Below are 11,526 nucleotides of genomic sequence, written 5' to 3'. Positions count from 1 at the left end.
GAGGGACCCCGAGCCAGGAGAGGGACCCCGAGCCACGAGAGGGACCCCGAGCCACGAGAGGGACCCCGAGCCACGAGAGGGACCCCAGAGCCCCTACAGAGACCCCAGAGCCATTATAGGGACCCCAGAGCCACGATAGAAACCCCAGAGTCCCTACAGAGACCCCAGAGCCCTTATAGGGACCCCAGAGGCCTCCAGAGCCCCTATAGAGACCCCAGAGCCCCTACAGAGACCCCAGAGCCATTACAGGGACCCCAGAGCCCTCCAGAGCCCCTTGCTGGGTCACAGCCCCTCTTCTCCCGCCCAAACCCACCTTTCTGGCTGCAGCTGCTTTTCTTCTCTGGCTCCCCCTTCCTTCCCCAGGGAGCTTTGCCTTGTTCTTTGGCCAGGCTCCAGCTGCAGCTCAAGGGCAAAGCTGCAACTACAATTCCCCCTTCGGCTTTTTCACCTGAAAAACAAAGGCTTGGGCCAAACTCTGACCAGTCACTCGCTGAACACGAGACATCAAACAGGGCACACAGAATAAAATGCATCCAACTCTAAATCATGTTACAATGACTGTCCACCCCAATCCAGCACTGACATTAAAAACCTTCAAGCAATCAAAAAGACCTCCAAACATCCCTTAGATAGAGAAAAGCACACCAGGAACGAATGCAAAAAGAAAAATTCCAAACAATGCTCAATTAAATAACCATGGACTGATATAAAACATGTTTAGGGAACTTAAACCACTTCTTCCCATTATTCTCCATCAGAAATTACCCTTATTTAAGTTCTCCTTTTAACACTTCATTAAAACTGACTTATTAGGAAATGGTTTGAACCAAACTTCGTAACTTGATGACTCCAGGGTTTGTGCTCCTTGACTTTGGCCTGAAGGGGTTTGGAACACAGGCTTTGTTCTGGAGAGCTTTTCCCCAATCTACAAACCCTTCTGCAAATGGGACTCCCTTCCCTCAGGGTTCGGTGGCCTCTGGTTTTCCTGAAGGCTGGGGGGGATCTGGGAGCCAAATCCCAAGGGATCCAGCCCAGCTCTGCACACACACACACACACATTTCCAGCTGGTCACAGTCTCACGGGGGCCACCACCACTCAGCACATTTGCACACAAACACCCCTCTGAGTTCCTGGCACTGGGTCTGATGGACTAAGAAATGATCAGTCTGGTGGTTTGCCCTCAGAGGAGTAAGATCCAATGATGCATTTCTATTTTCATGACAATATAACCTGGAAAACACAAACATATTTCTGCTTCATGTGCAATTTAAAATTCAAAGACACAGAAACATTCCTAGAGTTCAAGTCCCCAGGTTTGGTTCCAAATGTCACTCGGTCCCCCTGGGACAAGAACAGTGGCACACACGGACTCAACAGCCCTGCACAAGCCCAGGAGTGCGGGGGAAATATCCTTGAGAGCACTGCTGCATTTCAAAAAGAAGTCAGTCACATCAACTCTGTAACAAATAAAAAAGAGAAGCCAAAATAAATAACTGTAGACAGGGTATCAAGTATCTTGAGAATACCAATAAGAAAAAACTAAGAATAAAGGCATCTATTTGAAGTACAAAGAGTTTGGGAGACACCATTTGTTTGCCACAAAGCCTTTATTTTGTTGGCTCTTCTATAGTTAGAACCCAAACCTTACCCTCCCACAAAAAGCAGAAAACCTCTTCAGAGAGTTAGGAGATGGAGTCAGTTTGGATTAATGGGAAGAACATCTCTGGAGACAAAATAAAGCAGAGAAAATAACCCCATCCTCAACAACAGAGCTGCCTCCCCACTGCCTGCCCCTGGACACTTGCTCTGGGGGTGACAGAGCCTGAAGTCTCCTGCCTAGTCCTGGGCAATACTTCCTGGGGACCACAGCACCACTGAGTTCCTAAAAATATCACAGGTTGGGCAGGTGCTTGGATTTTGTCTGGATTAACTCCCCTTCTTCCTTTCCAGGTGCTGCCCTACTCATTGTAATGGTGCTTGTACTCCCTGAGCCATTCCCTCCCCCATCCAACCATCCCTTGTGCCCTCTCTGACAAGAACAGTGGGTCCAGGTGTTCTGCCACGCTCCCAGGGCACAGGGGGGGACTGTGGAGCCACCCTCGAGGGGGGAAACGTGCCCTGCCTGCCCTGCCCAGGGAAAGGGAACTGCCCCAGTGCTCCCCAGCACAAGGCACCCTTGGAAATATCCACTGCAATGGGACACTCAGGGACAGCAACAAGCACTGCACGAGGCTGCTCTGGCACAGGGCCAATTTTAGCCTCAGCTTTTCTCTGGACCACTTCACTTTGTTTGCCACCTCATCCTGCAGTCAGAACTTGCTGTCCTTGCAACCTTTCAGGGTGACCAAAAATGAGAGAGGCCTCTGCTCCAGCACCCACAAGGGCCTGATCCATCTGACAGGATCCATTTTTCCAGGGAATTCAAAGCTCCACCTGAGGACTAGGGTCTTTTCTCACCCATCCCTGTGCTGCAGCTTGGCCTCCATCTCACTGTGCTTTCAGTTCCCTGCATGGTTGAACACTGGCAGCCCTGGCCCTGGGCGGAGCTCGGCATCCTGATCCCATCCCTCCTGGCCCCCGGAACCGCTGACTCAGCAATGGGGGCCCTCCATTGCCAAGGGCACGGGCCCGTCGGGGCTCACGGGGGGAGCAGGAGGGCGAAGGCTCCAGCCCTGCTGCTACAACCTTCCACCACTACAGCCAACAGAGGAGCCTCTCCAGCCCTGCCTCCCAAGGCATCCTCAACAAACCCAGCCCAGCTCCACAGGACAAACTGCTCCCTGTCTGCCCAGGCCAGTCTAATCCCAGAGGCTCCCAGGGTCATGCAAAACAACTGCCCAGGAGATCAGAGACCCCAGTCCATCTCTTCCTAGCACAGGTTTGGGTTAGTTTGGCAAACAGACCAACTGAGGAATTCCCCAATGTTTTCCCAGTTTGACCCCTGTCACACCAATCACCTTAACAGTGCCAGTCCTTCATTCTCCCTCTCTTGGGTTAAGGACTGAGCAAGTTGGACCTGTGTCTGAGCAGGACATGTGCAAACCAAATGCTGGGGACTGGAACACACACCTGGCACTCCTGCAGCTCTCACAGTCACATTCCAGAGAAAACAGCCAATTGCACCCTCACTGCTCATTTCTTAATCCCAATCCCACACTTCTTTGGCACTTGGAGCACCGCTTTTAGAACCCAATTACAGCCCATTAGAGAGCTCCCTGTCTAGCAGGGACAGGGACCCCTGGGATACTCTCAGCACTGCCTGAATCCATGGCAGGGACCTTGCTTTGAGCTCCCCAGGGCCGGGCACCCCGAGGATCTCCCCGAATAATCCTTTCGGTGCGCGCTGGAGTCCTCGGGGTGCCCCAACCCGGGGGGCACCAACAGCACTGTCCCTCCAGGGGCCAATTTGGTCCCAAAATGCAGGGGGATCTTGCCTGTGTCCCAGACTGGTCCGGAGATCTGAGGCCCTTCCCGAGAAAATCTCGGTGCCGGCGTGAAGGGCCAGAGATCCCTCGGAGCCACGGGAGAGCAGGCACCGAGTCCCTCCTGGGGGGCAATTTGCCTGCCTGAAAACAGCTCTTCAAAGGAGCCTCTAAGACTCAGCTGGTGACTTTTAGAAGCCAGGCATTCCTTGCTTACAACACCCTGCCATGATCCCAGCCCCACGGGGGTCCTGGCAATCCGCTCCCAAAGGGCACACGGAGGGGTCTCCACTGCAGCTGATGGGAGGGGTCAGCATTACAGGAGGGCTCATTTTCCTTCCCTGCATTCCTGTTCCACATTCAGGACATTTCCCAACACTTATCACCATACACAACTACCCTTAGAAGGTTTCCAAGGGGCTTCACCGAGGGCCTTCCCAGGTCTGCTCTGTCTGGAGCCCTCCAAGTCCTCAGTGCCTGCCTGAGGAACCTCAACACAACTCACCTGCTTACACAGCAACTTGGTGCTGCTTGCCTGCTGCCTCACTTCCCTTCTTCCTTCTTTCTTCACCTCCCTTGCTTGGTCCCTTTCAATCCCTGGGCTCAGCTCTGTGCACTTTCCAGGCTCCATCCCACTGCAAAAAGGATTAGCCCTTGTTACATCTCAACACTCAGAGAGCATTCCCCCTTTTTTCTTAACACTGGGCCATCAGGCCAGGGTCTCATTATTTAAAGCACAGTTTGACTCCTCAGTGACAACAACAGCTACAGCCCTGAATCCTAACACAGGCTGAGACACAAACACGGATGGGAACTCTTAAGGATCCACTTTGTCCTGCTCACCAATCAAAAGGAGCTTTCTGAACTCAAGAATAACAGACCCCAGGTCCTTTTACTGCAACTTTACCTGCTATAAATGTGACCCACAAGACCTGCAAAGGCCCTTCCCACTTCACCTGCAGGGCTGGCAGTGCCACCACTGGACACGGCCCCAGTGGCCGGGCAGGAACGGAGGGGCTGGGGCGTCCAATCCATCGGCCCAGGCGGCACCAGGAGTTCCTGCAGTTCCTGAGGGGAGAGCCTCAAGCCAACAAAGGATTAGGAAGAATATTTTAAACTTCAATGTGTCTATCTCCTGGAATATGGGGACTTTGATAAGTCCTACTGGTGCAACAAGGACACACTCAAGGCTATCTATTCAAAGGATCTACCAGCACTCAAAAGCTATCACTGTCCTTCTGTCAGGGGGAACGCAGCAAACTCTCTTTGCCAGGAGCCTCCAGGAGGACTTCCAGCTTTTGGGGCTCCCTTTTAACCATTTTTCCCATAACTGGAGCTGGGACTATCACCTGCCCTACAGGGGGAACAGCCCACAAAGTTCACCATCAGGGATGCCATTAACTGAAAGTCCCTTCTCAGGGGGGTCACTGCACACCTTGGCCTTTGTTTGCCCTCCCCACCAAAGATGCTTCCAACAGTTCTGACACATCTGTCAGACCCAGAGCTCTCCTCAGGGAATGCTTCAGCTGCTTAAAGGCTGCCCTTGCACCATCTATTCAAAAAGTCGCCATAACAGTCTTACCACACATCCCGAGGGAGCAATGCAGAGTCCAGCCCGTCCCACCATTCCCAGCAAGGCAGTTCATGGGCTGTCTGGGGCTCAGGGAGGAGTCACGGGGCTTCTCTTCTTCCTGCCCGCTTGCCCCATTTTCTCCTGCAAAAGCAAAGCTTTCTTGGCTTTCCTTGCTCAAGGAGATGCAAAGGCCATCTTTTAAATCCAATACTGGAAACTCCTCCAGGTTGTCATTCAAGGTGCTTCTCTCAGGTCCTGCACTAATCAATCATCTTGTCCACTGGTTTTCTTGGCAGGTTCTTGCATTCACGTCCTACAAACAAACCAGGAGGAGCCAATTTAGCTGTTCCTGCAACCAATCCAGTCTGGCATTCTGATTTTAAAGGATACTGGGTTGGCCTTACCCATAGAGATCCCACATCAGGGGTAATACCTACAGGTTCTGCCCTCTTCCACTCTCCTGCAGCTCCACTGGCCCACACCACAGGAACAACTGCAGCTGCCACTTCAGTCAGGGCCTTGCTGCTGACAGGAGTTATTCCCTGCACAACAAGAGCTGCTGCTTGGACACATTTAGTTTCAGCAATTACAGCGCCAAGAGCCCCAGTTTTCAATTCCATTTCTGCCTCAACTTTTCCAGCCCATCACTTCCTAGCAGAGGTTTGGGTGAGTTTGGCAAAAACACAAACTGAGGAATTCCCCAATGTTTTCCCAGTTTGACCCCTGTCACACCAATCACCTTAACACTGCCAGTCCATAATTCTCATTCTGCTGTGTTCAGGACTGAGGAAATTGTACTTGTGTCTGACCAGGACATGTGCAAACCAAATGCTGGGGACTGGAACACACACCTGGCCCTCCTGCAGCTCTCACAGTCACATTCCAGAGAAAACAGCCAATTGCACCCTCACTGCTCATTTCTTAATCCCAATCCCACACTTGTTTGGCACTTGGAGCACCGCTTTTAGAACCCAATTACAGCCCATTAGAGAGCTCCCTGTCTAGCAGGGACAGGGACCCCTGGGATACTCTCAGCAATGCCTGAATCCATGGCAGGGACCTTGCTTTGAGCTCCCCAGGGCCGGGCACCCCGAGGATCTCCCCGAATAATCCTTTCGGTGCGCGCTGGAGTCCTCGGGGTGCCCCAACCCGGGGGGCACCAACAGCACTGTCCCTCCAGGGGCCAATTTGGTCCCAAAATGCAGGGGGATCTTGCCTGTGTCCCAGACTGGTCCGGGGATCTGAGGCCCTTCCCGAGAAAATCTCGGTGCCGGCGTGAAGGGCCAGAGATCCCTCGGAGCCACGGGAGAGCAGGCACAGAGTCCCTCCTGGGGGGCAATTTGCCTGCCTGAAAACAGCTCTTCAAAGGAGCCTCTAAGACTCAGCTGGTGACTTTTAGAAGCCAGGCATTCCTTGCTTACAACACCCTGCCATGATCCCAGCCCCACGGGGGTCCTGGCAATCCGCTCCCAAAGGGCACACGGAGGGGTCTCCACTGCAGCTGATGGGAGGGGTCAGCATGACAGGAGGGTTCATTTTCCTTCCCTGCATTCCTGTTGCACATTCAGGACAACTCCCAACACCTGTTCCCATCTACACAAACCCTTATAAGTTCTCTGAGGGGCTCCATTGGGGGTCTCTGGTGGTCACCTGTGCCTGCAGACCCCAAAGTTCTCAGTGACCACCTTATCAACTTCAAGACAACTCACCTGGTTGTAGAGGAGCTTGGTGCTGCTTGGCTGCTGCCTCAGTTCCCTTCTTCATTCTTTCTTGACTTTGCTTGCTCAGTCCCTTTAAGTTCCTTGGCTCAGCTCCATGCACTTTCTAGGGAACATCCCACTGCAAAAACTACCAGTTCTTGGTACATCTCCTAACTCAGATATCAGGGAGTGAGGCAGAAATCAACTCATCCAGGGCACTGCCTCCAAATATTGGGACAAAAACACCATAACATTCCATGGCTCCCCTTGGCAAATCAACCCCAAACTGCTCAGACACAAACAACACCCTGCACACTACAACAATCTGGCACTGCTGGTTCAACCCGGCCAAGTCAGTTGGGAAACTACACAAGGTCAACCTCCTTCCAAGTTTCAGTTATGACACAAAAGTCAGGGAGATCACAGACTCCCCCACAGAGTTTTACTCTGAGGAGAGAAGGAAACCAAAGCCATCCCCAGGGCTGCAATAGCTCAGGCTCCCCAAAAGGCCCAGGGGCTTCAGGTTTCTGAGGGGCTTCACCGAGGGCCTTCCCAGGTCTGCTCTGTCTGGAGCCCTCCAAGTCCTCAGTGCCTGCCTGAGGAACCTCAACACAACTCACCTGCTTACACAGCAACTTGGTGCTGCTTGCCTGCTGCCTCACTTCCCTTCTTCCTTCTTTCTTCACCTCCCTTGCTTGGTCCCTTTCAATCCCTGGGCTCAGCTCTGTGCACTTTCCAGGCTCCATCCCACTGCAAAAAGGATTAGCCCTTGTTACATCTCAACACTCAGAGAGCATTCCCCCTTTTGCCTTGACACTGGGCCATCAGGCCAGGGTCTCATTATTTAAAGCACAGTTTGACTCCTCAGTGACAACAACAGCTACAGCCCTGAATCCTAACACAGGCTGAGACACAAACACGGATGGGAACTCTTAAGGATCCACTTTGTCCTGCTCACCAATCAAAAGGAGCTTTCTGAACTCAAGAATAACAGACCCCAGGTCCTTTTACTGCAACTTTACCTGCTATAAATGTGACCCACCAGACCTGCAAAGGCCCTTCCCACTTCACCTGCAGGGCTGGCAGTGCCACCACTGGACACGGCCCCAGTGGCCGGGCAGGAACGGAGGGGCTGGGGCGTCCAATCCATCGGCCCAGGCGGCACCAGGAGTTCCTGCAGTTCCTGAGGGGAGAGCCTCAAGCCAACAAAGGGTTAGGGAGAGCATTTTTAACTTCAATATGTAGATCTCCTGGAAGATGGGGAGTTGGACAAGGCCTACTGGTGCAACAAGGACACACTCAAGGCTATCTATTAAAAGGATCTACCAGCACTCAAAAGCTATCACTGTCCTTCTGTCAGGGGGAACTCCGCAAACTCTCTTTGCCAAGAGCCTCCAGGAGGATTTCCAGCTTTTGGGGCTACCTTTTAACCATTTTTCCCATAACTGTAGCTGGGACTATCACCTGCCCTACAGGGGGAACAGCCCACAAAGTTCACCATCAGGGATGCCATTAACTCAAAGTCCCTTCTCAGGGGGGTCACTGCACACCTTGGCCTTTGTTTGCCCTCCCCACCAAAGATGCTTCCAACAGTTCTGACACATCTGGCAGACCCAGAGCTCTCCTCAGGGAAGGCTTCAGCTGCTTAAAGGCTGCCCTTGCACCATCTATTCAAAAAGTTGCCATAACAGTCTTACCACACATCCAGAAGGAGCAATCCAGAGTCCAGCCCGTCCCACCACTCCCAGCAAGGCAGTTCATGGGCTGTCTGGGGCTCAGGGAGGAGTCACGGGGCTTCTCTTCTTCCTGCCCGCTTGTCCCATTTTCTCCTGCAAAAGCAAAGCTTTCTTGGCTTTCCTTGCTCAAGGAGATGCAGCAAAGGCCATCTTTTCAATCCAATACTGGAAACTGCTCCAGGTTGTCACTTACAGGGGTTCTCTCAGGTCCTGCACTAATCAATCCCCTTGGCCATTGGTTTTCTTGGCAGATTCTGGCATTCACATCCTACAAGCAAACCAGGAGGAGCAAATTCAGCTGTTCCTGCAACCAATCCAGTCTGGCATTCTGATTTTAAAGGATACTGTCTTGGCCTTACCTGGAGAGATCCCACATCAGGGGTAACACCTACAGGTTCTGCCCTCTTCCACTCTCCTGCAGCTCCACTGGCCCACACCACAGGAACAACTGCAGCTGCCACTTCAGTGGGGGCCTTGCTGCTGACAGGAGTTATTCCCTGCACAACAAGAGCTGCTGCTTGGACACATTTAGTTTCAGCAATTACAGCGTCAAGAGCCCCAGTTTTCAATTCCATTTCTGCCTCAACTTTTCCAGCCCATCACTTCCTAGCAGAGGTTTGGGTGAGTTTGGCAAAAACACAAACTGAGGAATTCCCCAATGTTTTCCCAGTTTGACCCCTGTCACACCAATCACCTTAACACTGCCAGTCCATAATTCTCATTCTGCTGTGTTCAGGACTGAGGAAATTGTACTTGTGTCTGACCAGGACATGTGCAAACCAAATGCTGGGGACTGGAACACACACCTGGCCCTCCTGCAGCTCTCACAGTCACATTCCAGAGAAAACAGCCAATTGCACCCTCACTGCTCATTTCTTAATCCCAATCCCACACTTCTTTGGCACTTGGAGCACCACTTTTAGAACCCAATTACAGCCCATTAGAGAGCTCCCTGTCTAGCAGGGACAGGGACCCCTGGGATACTCTCAGCAATGCCTGAATCCATGGCAGGGACCTTGCTTTGAGCTCCCCAGGGCCGGGCACCCCGAGGATCTCCCCGAATAATCCTTTCGGTGCGCGCTGGAGTCCTCGGGGTGCCCCAACCCGGGGGGCACCAACAGCACTGTCCCTCCAGGGGCCAATTTGGTCCCAAAATGCAGGGGGATCTTGCCTGTGTCCCAGACTGGTCCGGAGATCTGAGGCCCTTCCCGAGAAAATCTCGGTGCCGGCGTGAAGGGCCAGAGATCCCTTGGAGCCACGGGAGAGCAGGCACAGAGTCCCTCCTGGGGGGCAATTCTGCTGCCTGAACTCAGCTCTTCAAAGGAGCCTCTAAGACTCAGCTGGTGACTTTTAGAAGCCAGGCATTCCTTGCTTACAACACCCTGCCATGATCCCAGCCCCACGGGGGTCCTGGCAATCCGCTCCCAAAGGGCACACGGAGGGGTCTCCACTGCAGCTGATGGGAGGGGTCAGCATTACAGGAGGGCTCATTTTCCTTCCCTGCATTCCTGTTGCACATTCAGGACACTCCCAACACCTGTTCCCATCTACACAAACCCTTATAAGGTCTCTGAGGGGCTCCATCAGGGGTCTCTGGTGGTCACCTGTGCCTGCAGCCCCCAAAGTTCTCAGTGACCACCTTATCAACTTCAAGACAACTCACCTGGTTGTAGAGGAGCCTGATGCTGCTTGGCTGCTGCCTCAGTTCCCTTCTTCATTCTTTCTTGACTTTGCTTGCTCAGTCCCTTTAAGTTCCTTGGCTCAGCTCCATGCACTTTCTAGGGAACATCCCACTGCAAAAACTCCCAGTTCTTGGTACATCTCCTAACTCAGATATCAGGGAGTGAGGCAGAAATCAACTCATCCAGGGCACTGCCTCCAAATATTGGGACACAAACACCATAACATTCCACGGCCTCCCTTGGCAAATCAACCCCAAACTGCTCAGACACAAACAACACCCTGCACACTACAACAATCTGGCACTGCTGGTTCAACCCGGCCAAGTCAGTTGGGAAATGACACAAGGTCAACTTCCTTCCAAGTTTCAGTTATGACACAAAAGTCAGGGAGATCACAGACTCCCCCACAGAGTTTTACTCTGAGGAGAGAAGGAAACCAAAGCCATCCCCAGGGCTGCAATAGCTCAGGCTCCCCAAAAGGCCCAGGGGCTTCAGGTTTCTGAGGGGCTTCACCGAGGGCCTTCCCAGGTCTGCTCTGTCTGGAGCCCTCCAAGTCCTCAGTGCCTGCCTGAGGAACCTCAACACAACTCACCTGCTTACACAGCAACTTGGTGCTGCTTGGCGGCTGCCTCACTTCCCTTCTTCCTTCTTTCTTCACCTCCCTTGCTTGGTCCCTTTCAATCCCTGGGCTCAGCTCTGTGCACTTTCCAGGCTCCATCCCACTGCAAAAAGGATTAGCCCTTGTTACATCTCAACACTCAGAGAGCATTCCACCTTTTGCCTTGACACTGGGCCATCAGGCCAGGGTCTCATTATTTAAAGCACAGTTTGACTCCTCAGTGACAACAACAGCTACAGCCCTGAATCCTAACACAGGCTGAGACACAAACACGGATGGGAACTCTTAAGGATCCACTTTGTCCTGCTCCCCAATCAAAAGGAGCTTTCTGAACTCAAGAATAACAGACCCCAGGTCCTTTTACTGCAACTTTACCTGCTATAAATGTGACCCACAAGACCTGCAAAGGCCCTTCCCACTTCACCTGCAGGGCTGGCAGTGCCACCACTGGACACGGCCCCAGTGGCCGGGCAGGAACGGAGGGGCTGGGGCGTCCAATCCATCGGCCCAGGCGGCACCAGGAGTTCCTGCAGTTCCTGAGGGGAGAGCCTCAAGCCAACAAAGGATTAGGAAGAATATTTTAAACTTCAATGTGTCTATCTCCTGGAATATGGGGACTTTGATAAGTCCTACTGGTGCAACAAGGACACACTCAAGGCTATCTATTAAAAGGATCTACCAGCACTCAAAAGCTATCACTGTCCTTCTGTCAGGGGGAACGCAGCAAACTCTCTTTGCCAGGAGCCTCCAGGAGGACTTCCAGCTTTTGGGGCTCCCTTTTAACCATTTTTCC

General features: G+C 52.7%; 1 protein-coding gene across 14 annotated transcripts; it reads right to left on the bottom strand.

The window, feature by feature from the left end:
- Positions 1 to 523: 523 nt before the first annotated feature.
- On the bottom strand, positions 524 to 10,088 carry LOC115307636. Of its 14 annotated transcripts, none has more exons than XR_003915983.1 (9): positions 8,626 to 10,086; positions 8,394 to 8,525; positions 7,768 to 7,892; positions 7,317 to 7,446; positions 6,706 to 6,844; positions 5,434 to 5,538; positions 5,006 to 5,309; positions 4,380 to 4,504; positions 3,838 to 4,058 (listed from the first exon to the last, which is right to left on the bottom strand). XR_003915983.1 is itself a non-coding variant. In XM_029961558.1 (7 exons), exons 1-7 carry the CDS (start codon positions 7,920 to 7,922, stop codon positions 1,453 to 1,455), a joined length of 780 nt encoding a protein of 259 aa, XP_029817418.1. In that variant the 5' UTR covers positions 7,923 to 8,387; the 3' UTR covers positions 524 to 1,452. The 14 variants fall into 14 exon arrangements, 3 of the variants coding, with proteins under 3 accessions (XP_029817418.1, XP_029817380.1, XP_029817437.1); XR_003915971.1 differs by having other exon boundaries at positions 5,401 to 5,538; positions 6,706 to 6,835; XR_003915972.1 differs by having other exon boundaries at positions 5,430 to 5,538; positions 6,706 to 6,835; positions 8,626 to 10,085.
- Positions 10,089 to 11,526: the final 1,438 nt, after the last annotated feature.

This window comes from Manacus vitellinus, unplaced genomic scaffold (genome assembly GCF_001715985.3).
Source record: "Manacus vitellinus isolate BGI_N305 unplaced genomic scaffold, ASM171598v3 ctg7180002428178_pilon, whole genome shotgun sequence".
Taxonomy (NCBI): domain Eukaryota; kingdom Metazoa; phylum Chordata; class Aves; order Passeriformes; family Pipridae; genus Manacus; species Manacus vitellinus.
This window is presented reverse-complemented; position numbering and strand designations above follow the sequence as displayed.

Coding starts and splice junctions, on each gene's coding strand:
- LOC115307636 (XM_029961520.1), bottom strand. CDS start 7,922: ATGCTCTCCCTAACCCTTTGTTGGCTTGAGGCTCTCCCCTCAGGAACT. Junction 4,492..5,005: donor TTGCTCCCTCGGGATGTGTG/GTAAGACTGTTA, acceptor CTCTCCCCTCAG/GAACTGCAGGAACTCCTGGT. Junction 4,059..4,379: donor TGGCACTGCCAGCCCTGCAG/GTGAAGTGGGAA, acceptor TCCTTTTTGCAG/TGGGATGGAGCCTGGAAAGT.